The sequence below is a fragment of the Crinia signifera genome, chromosome 4, assembly GCF_055691185.1.
Source record: "Crinia signifera chromosome 4, ASM5569118v1, whole genome shotgun sequence".
Taxonomy (NCBI): domain Eukaryota; kingdom Metazoa; phylum Chordata; class Amphibia; order Anura; family Myobatrachidae; genus Crinia; species Crinia signifera.
Genome location: NC_139220.1, coordinates 210,125,473 through 210,146,078, shown reverse-complemented (window position 1 = coordinate 210,146,078; position 20,606 = coordinate 210,125,473). Strand labels below are relative to the sequence as shown.

Sequence of the window (20,606 nt, the reverse complement as noted above, 5' to 3'; positions counted from 1 at the left end):
CCAAGGGGCCCACTTCTCCATGGTGGGTGACGTGGATAGTAAGTTAAAGGGACTGTCTGATGTTTAAAATTTGTAATTGGAGTGGACTGAATTCACAACTTCGGACCGGTGGGAAACTGTGTTGGTGCGCCAGTTACGTGCTAAGTCGTTTGGTAGTTGAAAGGATTTAACTGAGTACGTATACATCTGAAATAGAGGTGGTCTATGGGAATAGATGGAGTAGGGCTACTTTAGGATGTGGGTGAATTGCACATTGCGAAATAGTAGATAAAAGATTTAAATATTTGTTTCCATAAATCGTTTTGAATGGGGGCACGACCAAAAAATATGATAAATCGTCCCCACTCCCCGGCACTCCCGCCAACATGCTCTCGTTGTATCTGGCCATATTCTATGGAGCAATGCCGGTGTCATGTAAAGTCTATGAATAAGTTTAAACTGTTGTTCAATATGTGAGATACATTTAGAGCTGCCTAGAATTGCTTGGAATACCAACCGCCATTCATCGTCTGTCACCGAACATCCCATGTCCAACTCCCATTTTCCCAATTTAGGTTGTCGGTCTGGAGTCACAAGTGCTGTATACCATCTGGTTATGGCGCCTTTTTTGTTTGACCTATTGAGCAGGGCCATCACCGATTTAGGTATCGGACGTAGAGTTGTTAGAGGGGGGAGGAGTGTTGTAACCAGTGTAGCCGTCGATGTTTTAACAGTCAGGATCCCGACATCGGGTTAATGACTGTCGGGATCCCGTCTCAGAGGCCAGTCCTCGCCAGCTGCTGGATGGCAAAGTCTATTCACACCTGGGCCTCTCAAATACAGGAGAGCATGTTGGCAAATATGTCAGTGGCGCAAGTGTCAGAAAAACTGCGCCATATCCAGGACACAGCAAAAGTTGTGAGGCTCAAAAGGAGCTAGGGACCATTAACGCCCGCACCTCAGCCATGGCGGTGTCGGGTCACAGGGCCTTGTGGTTACACCAGTGGGTAGCGGACGCTGACTCCAAGTGTAGTGTGGAAAGTCTACAAGGCCTAAGCAAAGGGCAAGAGGAGCTTCCTCTGCTGCCAGAGGCGGCCGGGGCAAGTTCAGAAAGGCTGCACCCTTAGCATCTCTAGACCGAAACCTTGGTACGGTCACTTCAAAGCCCTCAGCGTGCCTCTGGGTCTCCCCCCTACGAGAGCTTCTTGAGGTGGAAGTAGGTTGGTGCACTTCGACCAAGTGTGGGATGCCTCTCACCTGGATTCCTGGGTGAGGGATCTTATTTCCAATGGATACAGGCTCGAGTTCGCCAGACCGCCCCCCTCACAGGTTCTTTCGATCGGGATTACCAGCAGCTACGGGGGACCAGGTGATCCTGCATCAAGCAGTACACAGACTGGTAAAATCAAGGGTCATTGCTCCGGTCCCAGTGGTGGAACAGGGCAGGGGTTATTACCCCAACCTGTTCATAGTACCGAAACAGGACGGTTCGGTACGGCCCATCCTGAACCTAAAGAATCTTAGCCCTTACATAAAGGTGTGCAAGTTCAGAATGGAGTCTTTAAGGGCAGTAATAGCAAATCTGGAGGATGGAGAATTCCTAGCATCGTTAGACGTAAAGGACGCCTACTTCCACATCTCTATCTGGGGCCCACATCAGGCATTTCTGAGATTTGCTCTAAAAGATGAACATTTTCAATTCAGAGCCTTGCCATTCAGTCTGTCGACTGCTCCGCGCATTTTTACCAAAGTAATGGTGAAAACGATGCTGATACTCAGAAGAAAAGGGATCAACATCATCCCTTACAGGACATAGTCAAACCAGACAGGTTCTGTCCAACCATGGATGGATTCTCAATATCCCAAAATCCTCCTTGACGCCGGCTTTTCTTTTTCGGAATGATCTTGGACACCGAAAACCAAAGGGTGTTTCTTCCCCAAGAGAAAATAATTGCCATTCGGAATCTGGTCTCTGGGATTCTGGCCAAGACTCTGGTGTTGGTTCACCAATGTATCCAGCTTCTGGGAAAAATGGTGGCTACTTTCAAGGCAATCCAGTGTGGGAGGTTCCACTCCAGACCATTCCAACTGGACTTGCTGAGCAAATGGTCAGGGTCACAGCTCCTGGTGCACAGGAGGATAATTGTGTTGCATAAAGCCCGCCAATCACTCCTGTGGTGGACCCATGCCCCAAACCTGTTGGCAGGAAGGAGGTTCAGAATCTAGGATTGGATCCTCTAACAACGGGCGCCAGTCTGTTAGGTTGGGGAGAGGTGACACAGGGCAGGTCCTTTCAGGGCCGATGGACCTTGTGGGAGTCAAAACTGCATATCAATGTCCTGGAATTGAAGGCAATATATTATTCAATCCTACAGGCTCAGTCTCTCCTCCAAAATCGAGCGGTCCAGATACAATTCGACAACGCCACAACGGTGGCATACGTCAACCACCAAAGAGGAACAAAGAGCAGGTCCTGCATGCAGGAGGTCACCAAGATTCTGTCCTGGGCAGAACTGCATGTAACGGCAATCTCAGCCATATTCATCCCGGGTATGGACAACTGGGAGGCGGATTTTCTCAGTTGCCACAACCTCCACCCCGGGGAGTGGAGTCTCAACCCCCAAGTGTTTGCAAGCATTATGAATAGATGGGGTTGGCCACAAATCGAACTCATGGCATTCAAGCTCAACAACAAGGTCGCCAGGTACTGTTCGAGAACCAGAGATCCTCGGGCGGAGGCCATGGATGCCCTGACGACAGCATGCTCCTTCGAACCTAGTGTACCTGTTCCCACCACTTCCATTGCTGGAAAAGGTGCTCAAGAGAGTACAAAATCAAAGGGTGGAAGCCATTCTAGTGGCGCCAGATTGTCCGAGACAGGTGTGGTATGTAGATCTTCAGGCCCTGTTGGTGGAGGATCCGTGGCGTCTACCTCTCAGAGACGATCTGCTCACTCAAGGCCCCTGCATCTACCAGGACTTAGGGCGGCTTTGTTTAACGGCCTGGAGGTTGAGCGGCAGATTTTAGCTCATAAGGGCCTACACGTGGGTTGGGATCATTTGGTCTACAGCATGATGGTAGACCGTCATTAGGACGACATGGGAAAAGGTCGACATGGTTCTAGGTTGAAAGGTCGTTAGTTCGACAGGTCATTAGTTCGACAATGTCTAGGTCGACATGAGGTTTCTCACTGTTTTTTTACCTGAATGTCAACACAGTCGACATGTACACAGTTTAAAGTGCACCGCAGAGCTCGCTGCACTTGCTATTCATCGGGCACACTATGTTATTCTCCCATCAGGCCCTAGTGGATGGTAGGGCATGAAATACCGCCTGTCGGCACATGTCAGCTCAAAAAGCAGTGGAAAAACCCATGTCGCCCTTTTGACTGTCGACCTAGACACTGTCAAACTAACGACCTGTCAACCTTTTCCCATGTTTACCTAATGCTGTAGACCAAATGACCGCGTCCCCTACAGGCATCAGTCATATCCACAATGACTCAAGCCCGGAAGCCAGTAACAGCGGCTCACTGCCACCATATTTGGAGAAAATATGTAGGGTGATGGGAGGAAAAAGGATTTCCGCCAGCTGAATTTAACCTGGATAGGTTTCTCAGATTTCTGCAGGCTGGTTTAGATTTGGGCCTACGTTTGGGCTCATTAAAGGTCCAGATTTCAGCCCTGTCAATTTTCTTCCAGAAGAAATTGGCTCTTACCCGAGGTACAGACTTTCCTCCAAAGAAGTCCTTCATATTCAGCCTCCCTTTGTGCTGCCTACAGCGCCGTGGAGTTTGGATGTGCTTTTGTAATTCTTACAATCATCCTGGTTTGAACCGTTAGTGTTGGTAGACATGAAGTACCTCACCTGGAAAACGGTGGTACTTTTGACTTTGGCCTCTGTCCTGTAAGAGCCCCTACTTGATTTTTCAGGAGGACGGAGCGGAGTTGAGAACAAACCCGCAGTTTCTCCCTAAGGTGATTTCTTAATTTCATCTGAACCAACCTCTTGTGGTCCCTTCCGGTTCCAATTCTCCAGATATTCCGGAGCCGCTGGAAGTGGCTCGGGCTCTGTGTGTATACGTCCAGAGAACGACGGGAGTTTGTAAGATGGACTGCCTCTTTGTGCTCTATGACAGAAGAAGGGACTTCCGGCATCAAAGCAGTCCATTGCACGTTGGATTAGTGCAACGGTTCAACAGGCTGGGTTGCCTACACCTTCAGGATTGAAGGCACATTCCATTAGGTCGGTGGGCGCATCATGGGCAGCTGCTCGGGGTGTTTCAGCCTTATAGCTCTGCAGAGCTGCAACATGGTCAGGTCAGCATACCTTTGTAAAATTTTACAAGTTTGACGCCCTGGCCAAAAAGGATACTCAGTTTGGGCGGGCGGTACTGCAGCAATCTCTGCACGTTCCCGCTCCTTCTGGAAGCTTTGGGACTTCCCCAATGTCTTTAGATCATCCCAGTATCGCAGAGTGAAAATTGATTTTAATACCTACCGGTAAATCCTTTTCACAAAGTCCTTATGGGATACTGGGCATTCGCCCAGTGCGGTGTCTTGCTGCAGAAATGTTAGTCTGGTTGTTGAAAAGTCCACCGCGTTGATTATGGTGGCCTCATTGTTGAGTCAAGTTTTTGTTTTGGTTGTATGTGGGTGTGCTGGTTTAAATCTCACCACGTTTCACACGGAATCGGTACATCTGTCAGACCACACTTAGGTCTACAGTCATTAGGTCGACCCCACTAGGTCGACTGGCAGGAAGGTCGACCTGACTTAAGGTCGACATGGGCCAAGGTCGACATTACTTAATGTCGAATTTGCATAACGGTCGACATGGGGAAGGTCGACTGGTCATAAGGTCGACATGGGTTTTTCACTGGTTTTTTTTTTACCCGAATGTCGACACAGTCGACATGGACACAGTTGGCAATGAGAATCGGACCCTCACATCGCTCGCAATGCTTCGGGCACGGTGGCTCGCTTCGCTCGCCACAGCTTTAATAACCTCCTCCACGCCCTAGTGGATGGTAGGGCATGAAATACCGCCTGTCGGCACATGTCGGCTCAAAAAACAGTGAAAAACCCATGTCGACCTTATGACCAGTCGACCTTCCTCATGTCGACCTTTATGCAAATTCGACCTTAAGTCATGTCGACCTTGGCCCATGTCGACCTTAAGTCAGGTCGACCTTCCTGCCAGTCGACCTAATGACTGTAGACCTAAGTTCATTCTAATAGATGACCGCTTCCCGTTTCACACATATGTATTTATATATTGACATATATCCTTCCTCTCCTATGTTCACCTCCTTCGTGCACAGTTTTACCTTAATTGGGTCATTGGTGGGGAATCATAGGGGAGGAACCAGTACAGCCAGTTCAAAGTTATATATGTGCCTGTCTCCTGCGGATACCCTCTAATACCCAATGTCTTGAGACCATCCCAGTATAGCATAAGGTAGGGGTTCCCAATCTTTTTTGATTCAGGGCACCCTAGAGAATCAGAATTTTTTTCACGGCACCCCTAGGTCCCAAAAAAAATATTTAGATTGGGTTTATATGCGATTCTTAGCGGCAGTTATGTGGTAAAGGGCAGGATTTGTTTCTGTTTGTACACATTCTATCATTGGCAGCCACCAGCACTGGTTTTGCTCATAAATAATTAACCATTAATAATTTGAGTTGGTCCTGCACCACCAAGCCGCGGCACCCCTGCATGTGTCCTAATGCACCCCAGGGAGCCACGGCACACAGTTTGGGAACCACTGGCATAAGGACTTTGTTAAAATCCTATTTCAAAACCATTTTAATGTGGCCAGACCTTAATGTGTAGCATAAGATGCAGTATATTCTATAACCCATAGGTGCAGGGTTTGCCAGTATAAAGTGCTCAGTGTGTTCTACAGTCTGTAAAGCTCACTCTCTTTCTTGTAATAATGTGTATCCAGGTGAATACCCTGCCATTGCTGAATATGCTGATCTTATTCTCACATAGTGGTAACGCTGAATCATATTTTTGTGCTTATTGCCAAGAGATAGAGGCTAGGTGAGGTTATGTTTAATATTGATCAGTACGGTGGCTGTTTAAATGTTGTAAGTCCATTGAAGCAGGATCTACGTGGCAAAATGTGACCCCGTCAAGGTATAACGCTGTCAACACTAAATCATAATGTGGTGTGGCACATGAGGACAGAAACATCATTGTTCCCTTGGGTTTCCCATAACATTTGTGTTGTGATTACCTGAACTGCTTTGCTTGTTGATTACATGGTCATTTCACAGAAAATGGCTGCCATATCCTAAAGACTTAATCTTTTCTCTTTCGTTTCTGGGTTTTACCAGCTACACACCCTTCTTTTTACCCGGGGAAAAAAATCCCAGGTCGCTAGACATCGATTTTTTTTAAATTTTTTTTTTATTATATATTTTATTTTAGTCTGTTTACTTGTAGCCATTTCTACTGATTCAGTTCCCGGGTATAACTGGCAATTACTTGGGTTTTTTTCGGCAGTGGGAAAGGGGAATGAGTGAATTTTCTGCTATAAAGTTATAGAATGTAGAAGCTCTGTTTTTGCAACCTTAAAAAATGCCCGAATACATAGAAAATTTTGCAACCCAACTACATATTTACTAGTCTTCACATCTACTTTTCTTGAGTTGATGTTCTGAGTGTGTGACTGGTAAACAGTGTGGGTTGAGCAATACTTGTTTCATTTCAATATTCTTTCCATATGCTATAGCTACTGCACTTTGTATCAGCATATATCGGCAAAACATGTTGTACTTATTATTTAGCTTTTTTTTTTATAATGTGTGCCCAAATGAAAAGTAGATTTTATGTAGCTGCGTTGTATATGATCGCAGTGGGTTAATGTGTTTGCCGATACATGGCGTAGCGTATTTCCCAGTAGCGCATGTATTGTGAACGGTTTTGCGTGGTTGGGTGCATGATATGAAAGAAAATGTGATCATAGTTGGATTGATTTAACTAATGCTGGGTACACACCAGGACGACTAGGGCCCGATCAGCACAATCTAGATCCGATTCCGATCAATTGGATGCAGATTGTGTGCTGATTGGGCCCTTTTCTGAGCTGGTGTGGAGCGATTCCGATCCGATGCGCGGTCCCGCGGGTCGGTCGGTCGTTATTGAGATCCTACCTGCTGCAGGTAGGATCTCAATGACGACCATACAACCGGGTGCGGGTCGCCATCGGATCGGACCCGCTCACGGTGCACATCGTGAGCGGGTCGTGCCCTCCCGCGTCATCGTGAGCGGGTCGGACGAGACACTGACGACCCGCTCACGATGTGCATCGTGAGCAGGTCGTCCTGGTGTGTACCCTACATTACCTTGCAAAGACCTTTTGGGTCTGAAAAAATAGCAGAATTGAAAACTATATCATGCAGACTGTGGCCAACAATCCATGGCCATTTCCGACACGATAGATCCAACTTAAAAAAAAAAAAAAAGGATCTGACAGCCTTCAATGCTGTCAGTAATGGCATTGAATAGGCGAGTGCCGATTATTTCTCCTTTCTGGAAATATCGGCACAGATTGAATACCCCTTTAAACTGGTATTCTCCGACCGAAGTGCCTTCCGCGATGCGTTAAGGCTGCACTAAGGGCCAAAAACAGCATTGCAGCAGTTGTTTCCTCTGATTTCACCTCATTTACCAGGAAGGGTACAAGACAAAATACATCTGTTGGACATAGCAGCACACCAGGACCACCTTCCTGTAGCTATTCACAGCACATTGGGGTCAGTTTAATACTGTGCACAATGAATAGTGGTGGGAGGCAGCTCCAGGAGCTATTCTAATTAACCCGCTGCTAAGTTGGAGAATGTGAGTTTAGTCACGACTACTGGCATTTTCTGCCCCTCGGTAATGTTGTTTGCGCTTTGCTAGTGCTTAAAACCGCATCACCGTCCTAGTTTTTCGGATTTCTGTTTGGACACCAAGAGGAATGTGAGCAGAAATCCACTGGTCGGAGTTAGCAGTATACTGATTAGAACAGCTGCGGGAGCTCCCTCCCTGTGCTACTCACTGAGCACCCCTATTGAATCAACCCCAATGTATTGACCCATTAGTCTCTTTACAGACATAAAAAACAGCACACAGTACACCAGTTTTAATATTACAGCTAAAGCGCAGAAGTAAGCATAATGCAGTCTGACTGTCAACCTAATTATGGTCAATCCAGTGAGGCACAGCCTATATACAATGTGTGACTTTATCAACATGGAGGAACCAGCTGAGGCAGCCATCTGGGGCACACTGAGTAGGTTACTGATGGCAGAGATTGGTATGCATAGATGAAGCATGGACGCTTTTATTTAACATTGTTAGGGATCTCGCTCATAATTTGCAAAAGCCAGCAAATTACTATTCATAAAAGAAGATGTTTATAATTTGCTCTTGTGCTTATGGATGATACTGTATATTGCTTATTTGGTAAAATACCAGTTCTAATTTGCCTAGGAAACCATTCTGTTATTGACTTGATGTTTAAATTTTTGTGTAATAATGTAGTATTTTTTGTAAACCATTATATAAAAATGTCTTTCTGTACAAAATTGTTAATAAACTCAAACCCTGTATTTTATTTTTCTCTACAGTTACAATGCTGTCTCATCAACCTCTATAGCCTCTGCGGCCTGTCAGTCTGCCACCATACTTGGCGCAATTGTTGCATCATATCCAGGCTGGAGAAGAGGCTGGCGACGTATCACATCCTGGAACAATTTAAGGCCTCCGAAGGGTGCGCACACTTAAGATGTCCTTGAGCAGTGGCGCACCAGGAGGGAAAGGCCTGGATACAAATCCCGTGGAGACCTATGACAGTGGTGATGAATGGGACATTGGAGTGGGTAATCTGATCATTGACTTGGATGCCGATCTAGAGAAGGACCAGCAGAAGCTTGAGATGTCTGGATCTAAAGAGGTGGGCTTGCCAGCCCCTAATGCAGTGGCGACTCTCCCTGATAATATTAAGTTTGTGACTCCTGTGCCTAGTGGCCAAAGCAAGGAGTCAAAATCTAAATCTAAGAGAAGTAAAAGTAGCAAAGATGGAGGTAGGAGTAGTCAGACCTCATCTGGACTCTTTCCAACAGGAGAAGCGAGTAAAAAAGAAGTGTCTGGACGTTCAGCAGATGGTGGGGGTAACTCTGGAGTTCCCTCCTCCACAGCAATTCCTTCCAAGGGAGGAGAGAAATCTGGCAAGGCTGCCCGCAGCTCATCTAGCTCAAAAAAAGAAAGCGGGAAGGCCAAAAAGGACAAGAGTGACGTATCTGGGGCAAGTGGAGATAAAGAACCCATTGGAGTTCTACAGCCAGCCCCAGGAGTTGGTGCTCGTGGAGCATCTGTGCAAGAGACTGTAGGGACTGCAGTAGAACAGCTGGCTGGGGCAATGGCAACAGAGAGTGGGAATGCATTGAATGTTATAAAAGCAGAGAATGAGGATCCTGAGCTGGATAATCGAGGACTGAAAAAGGTCAAAGCTGAAATGGTAAGCATATGAAAGTGTTTGTGATAAACAGTGAGTAACATCTTTTCCAGCTGTTAAACTTCTTCATTCAAAGGGGTTGTTCTAAATAGTTGTGAGTTGGCTTGTGTAAGCTGTTTTCATGGCAAATGCGTATAACAAACTACACTTGCAATCCAATTTCAAACTTGCATTGTGTGTGTGTGTGCGTATGTGTGTGCGCACCCCCCACCCCCAGGGTGTGAAATGGTTAGACTATCTGCATAAAGCCTTGGACACCATAAAAAATATAATTAGGCATTTGGAAGCTTTCAATTAGCATAGTGTGGCCAATAACTAATGGCATGTAATGGCATGTTATTATTTATATTAAAAATTGGCCTTTAAATTACTTACAAATACACTTTTTAATTTTTATGCACATTAAATTTAATAAAAGTATTTATTTATTTAAATGAAAATAACTTTTTTTTAAAAAGTGGCCTTAAATTATTCCAAAGGGGGGAATTTTAATGTTTCCCATTATTTCAGACAATTGGAAGAGGGATTTGGCTATTCAATTTGTGTTTGGAGATCTGGCTCTTTGAAAAGCCGAATATGTAGTCTCTGAAAAGTCCTCAGAATTTTGAATTGCTGTCAGTTTCCTCGGAAAATCGTATTGTTTCCAAAAATTGAGGAAAAAGTGGAAAAACCTTGAATGGAGTGATTGAGTACAAATTAAATCTATTCTTTGCGGAAACAGACCCTGTTTCACCTTTTTTCTTCTGCGAATATCCTTATAAATCACTTTTTTTAAATTTAAACTTTCTTCTTCTGTGTAATTTACAAATTTCTTTGATTTTTTTTTTTCTTTTAAGTAAAAAATTCTAAAAAAGCAGTCTAACTAGATAGAAAAATGAATTGATGCACCATGTGATTATCCCACATCATTTTAAACTCTTTCAAATTGATTTTTTTTTTTTATTAAGCAAGAGAACTTTTATATTTTTCAGTAATCTGCTCCATAATGTACTTGTTGAGCCTTTATAAAAGGTACATGGTGTGTACCATGAGATGTTAACCCATACCAATTTCACATTGCTCCGTTGCTCTGGCAGTTTGTTCTTTTCTGACCAAGACAGCTGTCGGTTTTGTAGGCAGTGTTTTCCTTCCAATTTTTCTTGTCCCGAATCCAGAAAATCCTCAAAATTACAGTCCAGTTTGTTTAACTTCTGACGAGTTGATCAGATTTCTGTGGTAGAAATAAAGTACAATTCTCTGTAAAGCCGCGTACACACGGGTAGGGAAGCCAATCTCGGGCCTTTTTTTTTTCCTCAATCCTGAGATTCGGGATTGAAAATTGCTTATTCCCGGGATTCTCAAAATTGCTTTACCTTAAAAAAATAAAATAAAAACCTGCCCGCATATTTACTTACATTTGTGGGTGCGGCCGGGTTGCTGGGTGGGCTGGCTGAAATGGCAGTCTAATCCTGGGATTGGAATATCCGCTGTTTGGGTTGCCAAATCTCGCCGATACCATTCCCAGGATTAGCCACCCTACAGCCGGGGCAATTCTTCCAGACGATTTTTGTCTACATGGTAAAAATCGCCTAGATGGTTAGGCAGAATCGCCCTGTGTGTACACAGCAGGCAATAGCAATGCGCGGCCCCTCCCCGCAGCTTCGCTATCACCTGGCTAAATAGACACTGCAGGCAAGAATATTTTCACTAGACTTACACATCGGGCTCAGCCCAAATCCCCAAGACTGAGGGGCAGATGTATTAAGCCTGGTGAAGAGATAAAGTGGCGATAAAGTAGAAGGTAATAATGCACCAGCCAATCCACTCCCAACTGATTGGCTGGTGTGTTATCATCTTCCACTTTATCTCTTCACAAAGGCTTAATACATCTACTCCTGAGTCCCGTGTGTACACCCCTTAAGGTTCTGTGTAATATGCAGGTGCTGTATGAATAAGATGAAATGAATAGTAATGATTTGTAGATGTTATTGAGGTTGATTTATTGACTTGTGTGTGTGTGTGTGTCGGCAACTATGTTTTCTTTCCAGTTTTCATAGTGTATTTGTCTAGAGTGTGAGAACAGTAATCAGATGGGAATCGTGTGTGAAGCGATCTTTCATTTCTTGGGTGTTCCAGCTCTGTCTTGTGACCTACATAGCAAAACATATTAGCTTTTTTTTTTTTATAAGGAGAAGAAGGGGCCTGTCAAACTACTACTGTACCTGGGGCTAGCCAACCTTCCTTTACACTCCTCAGTGATTTTTCAAACTTTCTAATGAGTATTGCTCTGTTTAACACCACACAAATATATTTTATCCCTGATTTTTAACTATACATTTTTTATTTATTCTCTGTTAACAACATTGTTAACTTAGTAGAGTTCACTTGCTTGTATGAGGTCTAAACCAACACAGAATTAATTTTCCATTTTCTTTGGGATCGAGTACATCCCATATAGACAGCCGCTTAAGTGACTGCCCTTTAGCGCTTAGTTTTACTCCTGTTTTTTTGTATGAGGTCTGTGTATATGTATCCTACATGTACCCATTCCCTAGGTAAGCTATGCACATGTCAGAAAGCTATACATGTGCTTGTGTTAGGGCCAGTAACATTTTGCTGAAGTCAACTAAGTTGCCGTTCCTTTGACCAATTTTGGTAGGTACTAACCACTGCATATCGGGATCACCCCAAAAGACCTGCCATTTGGAGATGCTATGAATTAGTAATCTAGCTTTCATAATTTGGCCTTTGTCAAAGTTGCTGGGCTCCTTGCACTTGCCCATATTTTTTATGCCTCCAGCACATCAATTTTTAAAGGACAGACTATGCACTTGCTTCTGAATATATCCCATTTCTTGACAGTGGTCGGTGTAATAAGTGTTATTCATTTCACCTGTCAGTGGTTTTAATGTTGTGGAAGATCAGTATTTGTATATACTATCACATTGTTTATCCGTTATTTCAGGAATGATGCACTTCATTAGTGTAGGACTACCCATCCCGCTTTGTTGTTATACAGTTTGGTGCATACTTTGTCTGTGGAATAACTACTTTACATAACATTTTTTAAGTGCTCATAAAAATGTGGGCACTCTGTGTGTGTGTGTGTGTGTGTGTGTGTGTGTGTGTGTGTGTGTGTGTGTGTGTGTGTGTGTGTGTATGATAGATACTCGCATCCACCAGTCTTATAGTCAGGGTGCTCCACAATAAAGATATCTTCAGAGATATTCCAAGTGTTCACAAAGTCCATGGCATAAAACCAAAAGAGATGAAATTGGCACTACAGGTGATATACAATGTTTTAAGATACAGTACCATATAATTTTAAACCAAACACCATTTATTCCATAAAAATCAATAAAATGATGGACAGTGAACACTGATACATCATGCACAGAGCGGACCAATGAATCCCAAAAGGATGGGAAACCTCACCCTGGAGCGGTGCTGCGGTGGACTTTGCCAATAATAGCATTGGTGGAAACCGAGCTATTTTGCCCAGCGGAGAGTGAAACTACGTCTCTTTCTCACACAGGGCCTTATTCTAGTTCACTCTTTCTGACAAATTCCTTCTTAGATGGACAAAACCATGTGCACTGCAGGTGGGGCAGATGTAACTTGTGCAGAGAGAATTAGATTTGGGTGGGGTTTTACTTCAAAGTAAGATCTATATTGCAGTGCAAAAATAAAGCAGCCAGTATTTACCCTGCACAGAAACAAAATAACTAACCCAAATCTAATTCTCTCTGCACCTTTTACATCTGCCCCCCCTGCAGTGCACATGGGTTTGTCCATCTAAGGATTTTGTCAGAAAGAGTGAACTAGAATAAGGCCCACAAGCACAGAAGGTAGCAAACTAGATTTAAAAGCTTTTGCTTCGAGTGGGCTTACTAGTGGTTATATATAACCCATGAAAACAACATTCTTTTAAGGATACATTTTTCTCCAGCTGCCCACTTCGCTACAAATGGTTGAATATCATACAGGTTAAAATACTGATGCTGCAAGCATTTAAGTTAGTGACCTCACTACTCCTTCCCCCCCACACGTTCTTTGTATGCATCAACCTATTTACAAAGTGAATTTTTGTACAGCAATATAGCAACATGTTGTAGAGTGCATGATTCATGTATATTGCAAAATATAAATACAACAGTGGTTTCATTTATATTCATCCTGGTAATACCCTTTGCTATATATTAATGTGGAATGTTGGAATATTAGCTGACTGTACCTATGCTTTGTAGGGTGTTCAAATAGCAGCAGTCATTTGCTGCGCCCTCTGGACCCCTGCAGGTATTTTAATTTTTGCCCTATGCCTCCAACTATCGGGGATTTTGTTTTGTGTGCCTCATGCAGGTGAAACAAAATCCCTGATACTAGCCCTATCAGTCATCTACTGCGAACTTATAACGGGTCCTATGTGTTTCCGTGAGAAAATGTGAATGTGTTTGCACGCTGAAAGGGGAGATTCCACTTTCCTGAATGCAGCCACTTAATCATTGGATAAAGCAGGTTACACACGGTAATCCCCAAGGAAGATTGGAATGTGCAGTACGTCAGATGAGACAATAGAATGAACTTATGTGGTGCACATCATGTAGTGTATATGCACAACTTGCATGCTTTTCAGGTGAAATAAAGTGATACAATCCTCCAACACAATGTATTGTGCAATCGTTCGGAAGATTGCATAGAGTGTATAGGGTCTTTTTGTGTTCTGGGATTTTGTGAAATTAGAACATCATTTGTTTCATAATTTGGGGGTCTTTACTAAGCCTTGGAGAGAGCGTACCATATAATCAGACCCTAACTGCCATGTTACAGGCTGTGTTTAAAAAAGGACAGAATCTGGTTGGTAGTATATCTCTGAGGATTGGCACATATGGTCTTATTCTAGTTCACTCTTTCTGACAAAATCCTTCGATGGACAAAACCATATGCAGGCAGATGTTACTTGTGCAGATAGAATTAGATTTGGGTGGGGTTTTACTTCAAAGTGAGATCTATATTGCAGTGTAAAAATAAAGCAGTCAGTATTTACCCTGCACAGAAACAAAATAACTCACCCAAATCTAATTATCTCTGCACAATTTTCATCTACCCCCCTGCAGTGCACATGGTTTTGTCCATCTAAGAAGGATTTGGTCAGAAAGAGTGAACTAGAATAAGGCCCATAGACCCCATAGTCATTCCTCCGACGTCGGAATCCCGACTGCTCCCTCGTGGGGGCCCGCAAGGGGCTTCATTGCACTCCCCACGCTGTGCAGTCGGGATTCCGACGTCTGACTAATGACTGTCGGGCTACTATACCACACCCAGATGTAAGCCTAAATATGCGGATGGTCTATCCACCAGAGCCTTACTCTAGGAAGTTATGATGGCAAATGATATAATTTATTTAAAATAATAACCTTCTCCACACATTGTGGGAGACAGTGGAGGGTCAAAAATGGCCGTTTCCCACAAGGTGTAAACACAGGATGCGGCATCAAAGGATGCTCTCCAGCTTCACACAAGCGGCTGCCATTCCCACTTTGTAGCTGCTGACAGACCTCTGGCTACTTGCCACTTCTATATTCTCTCTCTCTCCCTCCCGTCTCTTCCCAGCACCCCAGGGAAATGGAAGCATGGCGTAAGAGGGAAGAGAGTAAAAGGGTAATTTACAGAGGCCTGAGAATATAGAACTTGTCAGCAGCTAAGGAGAGTGGGAGGGAGGGGAAGAGATGCCAGAGAGACAGACAAATGAGAGTTGGCAGCTACAGCCAGATGTCAGCCACGGTCACGTAGCTGGACTAATAAAAGTGTGAGACAGTTTGCTTCTCTGCTAAAGATCCCTCAGGGAGCGAAGAAGTGTTTCCAGATAGAAGTGATTTAGCCAGGAGCTTACTGTAGCAAATCTCTGCTGACTGCTTGTGTGACTTACATTTTGTAGGCAGCTTGTATACTAGGTCACTGCACTATGAAGATCCAATGATACATGCACATCTTTTTCTCATGTTCAGAAGCTTTAATTAACATTTTATAAATCATAATGTCTAGAATTCTATCATTCAGTGCCCTGAGAGAATATTAGTCTATACTATTATTATTGTTATTATTATAACCAGTTTATTATATAGAGCATACATATTCCGCAGTGCTTTACAGAGAATATTTGAACATTCACATCAGTCCAATAATATATTATATTAAATGTATATTCCCTACCACATGTACACGCACACACAGACATTCTAGGGTTAATTTTGTTAGGAGTCAAATAACCTACCATTATATTTTTGGATTGTGGGAGGAAACTGGAGTACTCAGAGGAAACCCACGCAAGCACACATTACACCATCTGTACTGCCCTGCCATATTTATTGTTATTATAGTTTATATGGCGTCGCAAGCGTTCCGCAGCGCCTGGCAATACATAGATGAGCAAAGAACAATACAAGAAAGATTGTAATTTACAGTAAAAATGCAAATTAGCACAAGTACATGGTAAATAAAAAGGCCGTTGCAACAGTGGACACTGATGCAATTATAACAGTTGCAGAGATATTTTCTAAGAAAAGCACATGAGAAGAGAGGGCCCTGCTCGTTGGACCTTACATTCTACAGGTAAGGGGCAGACAAACTGGGGTGACACAGCTGGGATAGAAGTGAGCATAAACATTGGATTAGGGTGAGAATATATACAATATATAAGAATAATAAGATATATATAAAAACATGGTGCATGAAGTATTGATCGTTCTAGGATCATGGGCAGAGGGCGCTGGGGTACAGCATGAGGGGTAGTGTTGGGGGCAGGCCAGGCCCACCGACATGGGCGGGGGTGGGTCAGGCCTGCTGACGTCACTGGCGGGGCGGGTAAGGCCCACCGACATCACTGTTGGGGGTGGGCCGGGCTGCCAACGTCACTGTCGGGGGTTGTGTCAGGCCTGCTGACATCACTGTTGGGGGCGGGCTGGGCCTGCTGACATTAGTGAGGGGGAGGGGCGGACCTGGCATCTACAGCGGTGCTGGGTTTCCCCAACAGCGCAATGGCAGGGCCAAACTGCAGGCTATTATAGCAGGTCACTGCTAGAGGGGCAGTGCGCATTTTGTCCGGCAGTGCGGCACTAGTATGAGCACTTATGAAGTTTACATATATAAAATTGGTAGATATGAAAGATTTGGTATTTAACCATTAAACGTTGCATCATATTGTTGTCTATATTGAAAATGGTTTGTTATCATAAATCGCAAACATTACAAATTCAGTAGTGAGATTTGGTACATATTCAGTTGTTTGATATAATTCAAACTGTATATCCAAAAAAAAACACTATATATATATAACTTACAATTCTCACAGCTCACATCCCCACCCGCTAAAATATCGGTAGTAAAGGGAGGGTGCTTTCCTCCTATTGGAGGCTAAGTAAAGTTATTAATGCATCTATAGGATTTACCCAATCCCATTGCGAGAACAGCTGATGAAATGATGAATTGTAGTGTTTGGCTTGCAGGAAGGCCAAAGGATATGCCATGAAGGTGCTTCATTTTTCTACAGCTTCAGTGAATGCTAGGGCCCGGCGTGTATCCTTAGCAACTCCAAATTTGATATACCCATTATTCCAGCTTTGAAGGTTTGCTGAAAAGTACTGCATTTTTCCTTTCCTTAATGGGTATGTCCTTCCATAAACAGGGATTCTATTAAATAAGTCCATCCACATGTGTAATTGTTCATATGCTCCAAACATATTAAATCTTGATGTAGCTGGCTATTACACGTTTCCAGTCCGCTTTCGTCCAGTGGTGGTCTCAAGCTTAGATGATGCACAGAGCCTTGTGTTGTGGTGTTAGAAATTGTACTTGTGAACGTTGCAATATTCAACACTTCTTGTGGCCCCAGCATTACATTTTGCAATTGTCCGTGGCAATGTTCCACGCCAGTCAGATATTACAAGGACTGCCAGATGGTGCTTTCCGCTATGTTACAAAGTTGGATATTGACCACATCAGTGTCGTATGCTGGATGTCTTTTCTGATTTTGAGTAACCCTTGAATTTTTTTTAGAAAGTCCAAATATTATTTGGATTTTGGAATGGCCAGTCTCTCTGACATCTACTACAAAGCCTAGTTTAAAGTCCCTTCAATCGACATGCTTCTCTGTAAATTATTACAGATTGCAGAGAAATCCTACCCAGGTCCTGACCAGGGTGGAACACGAGGAGGACATGGGTGGGGGTATAAATGACCCGTTCACTGCAAATGAAAGGCAGCGCAGGGAGATGCTCTTACCTCCTAGTGCCGGCTCAGGACCCCCCCAACGTGGAGCCGGTTTGCAAATCCCAGGTGGGACACGGCACTTTGGTATAAAAGAGGTTTTACTTTCTCTGCAGCCATGAGCTCTTCAGGGTTCAGGGTGGTGCCTAAATCCCCTTAACCGAAATTACATTTCCCATCATTCACCGGGTCAACAAAGTCTTTAGGAATAGTTACCTAGCCCTAAGCGAGCCCGCAAAGGTACAATGATTAAACCCTAATTAAAGGAAAATAAACTACAAACATAGATTTTTGGTACAAATAAAAATGCTAAAAGGGTGAAAAAAAAAGCTCTTACCTGATGTCCTACCTGGTTCGTTTCGGGGGAAGGGGATATAAATTCTATCCAGGATTCAATCACTAGCTGATGCCCTTAGATGCTATGGTGATGTCACAATGGAGAGTGAAAGCATTTTTGTGATGTGGACTCGCTTCAGTCGCCATATTTTGAGCACGTTACCTCGCTAGGCTCGGCACACTATTATAAATTAACTTTTTTATGTCCACTGCGATGGTATGAATAAATGCCTTTAAAAAAACTAATGTCGACCTTTCCCATGTCTACATATTTATCATCCTAACCTAAGTTATGTTGACATGTTCCATGTGTTGACCTATTGCCTGTCTACCTTTTTATTACTGTCGTCCTGCCGGCCCGTGTATAAATAGCACCTAGAGCTGGGGGATGTACACAAATGTGTCAGGAGTGGAGCGTAACGCTGGTCTGTCTCGGCAAGGAGATGGCATGCAGTAGATGCAGTGTTTGCCATTACACTTACAGTCTGCGTGTAAAATATCGTCTACAGAAATGTTCTTTATATAGGAGAAAGTTCCTGTGTTCTAATCAGTGATTGCTTTTGGGGTCCATGTATTAGCAGGTGTGAAAGCTGCAGAGACTGAGGGGCAGATTTATTAAGCCCGGAGAACTGATAATGTGGCTGATACTTTATCACTGGCCAATCAGCTCCTAATGTTCATTTTTCAAATCCAGCCTGTAACTTGACAGTTAGGAGTGATTGCCTGGTGATAAAGTACCAGCCTCTTTATCACTTCACCGAGCTTAATAAATCTGCCTTTGAGTCCTATGGATGTACTGTGTCTGGAGCAAGCTGTAGGTCCTTCCAGCTGCTATACAGTACAACATGACAATTGCAGGTTAGTGCCATTTTCCTGCAGAATTTGTGATTACCTATCCTTGTGACAGTCAGCTGACACAAGGGGCGGTATTCGTAGCTCGCCGTCAGAGCATTCAATACCCCTCAAGGTATGGAAAAATTCTAGCACTCGCTATCCTTGGAAGTTGTGACCGAACTACCCAACTCTTTATACTACAGCCCTACCTTTCAGGAATTATTTTATTCAGCCATGGGAATGTGATAAATCGTTTAATTTTGGTTTTCTACCAAGCTATTCAAAAGCAACAACCCTTCTAAAAGTAAGAAATGAAATTCAGCCTGGTGCTGAGCATGGACAGTTGGCTGAGGTAACTTGCTTAGGTTTTGCAAAATCCTTTGCCTGAGAAGCTTATAATGTGCTGCTAAGCAGGTTTAACGCTGCTCACCACCTAGGGAAATATTTAACTACAGTGCCCTGTAGCTTGAGCCTTGCAAACTACTACACCCAGCATCTTTTCTGGCTGTAGTAGTTTTGTAAATTTATAAAAAAAAAAAAAAAAAAGTGCAGTGAATAGTAGGACCAAACAAAAACAATTGTTTTGAGGACAGCTGTGATGTAACGTTAAGTAATGTGGCACCTGTTTATTTTGCCCATGCTACAATCTGCTAAATGTATTCTAAATCCACAATTATAGCGACAGATGTTACTTGTTCTCGTGGCCAGAAAGCACACTGCACAATAAATGGTTAATGTCAATTGAAAATTTAGCAATTTATTGTAAGTGTGAAAAGTTTATACACCACGGATGGCACCCCATGACACGTTAACAGCTGTGGAACTACACATCCCAGCATGCCATGCCACAGGTTTATATATTTTATGACCAAACATCAAAACTGTGTCATCCCATGTTGGACTGATGTGAATGGTCAACTATACTCTGTAAAGCGCTGCGGAATATGTATGCGCTATATAAGTAACTGTTAATAAATAATAAGGTACTTGTGTATTATCATGGCGCCCCCGATTTCCATCGTAGGGCATTGTACGATGAAAAAGCGATTTCACCCGATTTTTCATTGTACAGGCACCCAGATGCCTTATTACCATGTTAAATGCCCCCCCAGACCCAATTTTTAATTGTATACCCACCGTCATGGGTCATGAGTATGTGAAATGCCACCCATTGTTAACGCCACCCCACTATGAACGCCAACCCGAAGCATGGCGAGCACAGCGGTACACGTCCTCCGACCTTTTCATACCCCCACTATCCACGTCGGCGTGTAGTTGATTCTATAAAGTGTGGCGAGCGCAGCGAGCCACCGAGCCCGAAGCGTGGCGAGCGCACACGTATACCTGTGAAGTAATGCGCGTCCCCTCACGGGGCTCGCTGCGCTCACCACACTTTATAAAATCAACTCCTCGCCGACGTGGATAGTGGGGGTATGAAAAAGTCGGAGGACGCGTACCGCCGCCCAATGCGGGCTCGCCACGCTTCAGGTTGGCGTTGATAGGGGGGGGGTGGGGCGTTAACAATGTGGGGGCATTTTACATATTTATTACCCATCAGGGTGGGTATACAATTAAAAATCGGGTCTGGGGGTGCCATTTAACATGGGACTCTTTGGCAAATCGTGTCGCATCGCATCGCATGCCATTGTAATGGCATGCGATGTGACCCGATTTTAAAATTGTATACTCAGCATGGAAAAAAGGC

The 20,606-nt window shown here is 43.8% G+C and overlaps 1 protein-coding gene across 3 annotated transcripts in view; it reads left to right on the top strand.

Annotated features, from left to right (window-relative positions):
- ZNF609 (zinc finger protein 609) overlaps positions 1-20,606 on the top strand; it is a 103,282-nt gene that overhangs the window by 31,408 nt on the left and 51,268 nt on the right. For 2 of the 3 annotated variants that reach the window (XM_083183684.1, XM_083183683.1), the window contains exon 2: positions 8,604-9,493. The exons of the other annotated variant lie outside the window; for it this stretch is intronic. In XM_083183684.1, coding sequence (XP_083039810.1) covers positions 8,762-9,493 — 732 coding nt within the window. In that variant the 5' untranslated portion in view covers positions 8,604-8,761. The remainder of the gene's footprint in view (positions 1-8,603; positions 9,494-20,606) is intronic. 3 annotated transcript variants of the gene reach the window in all.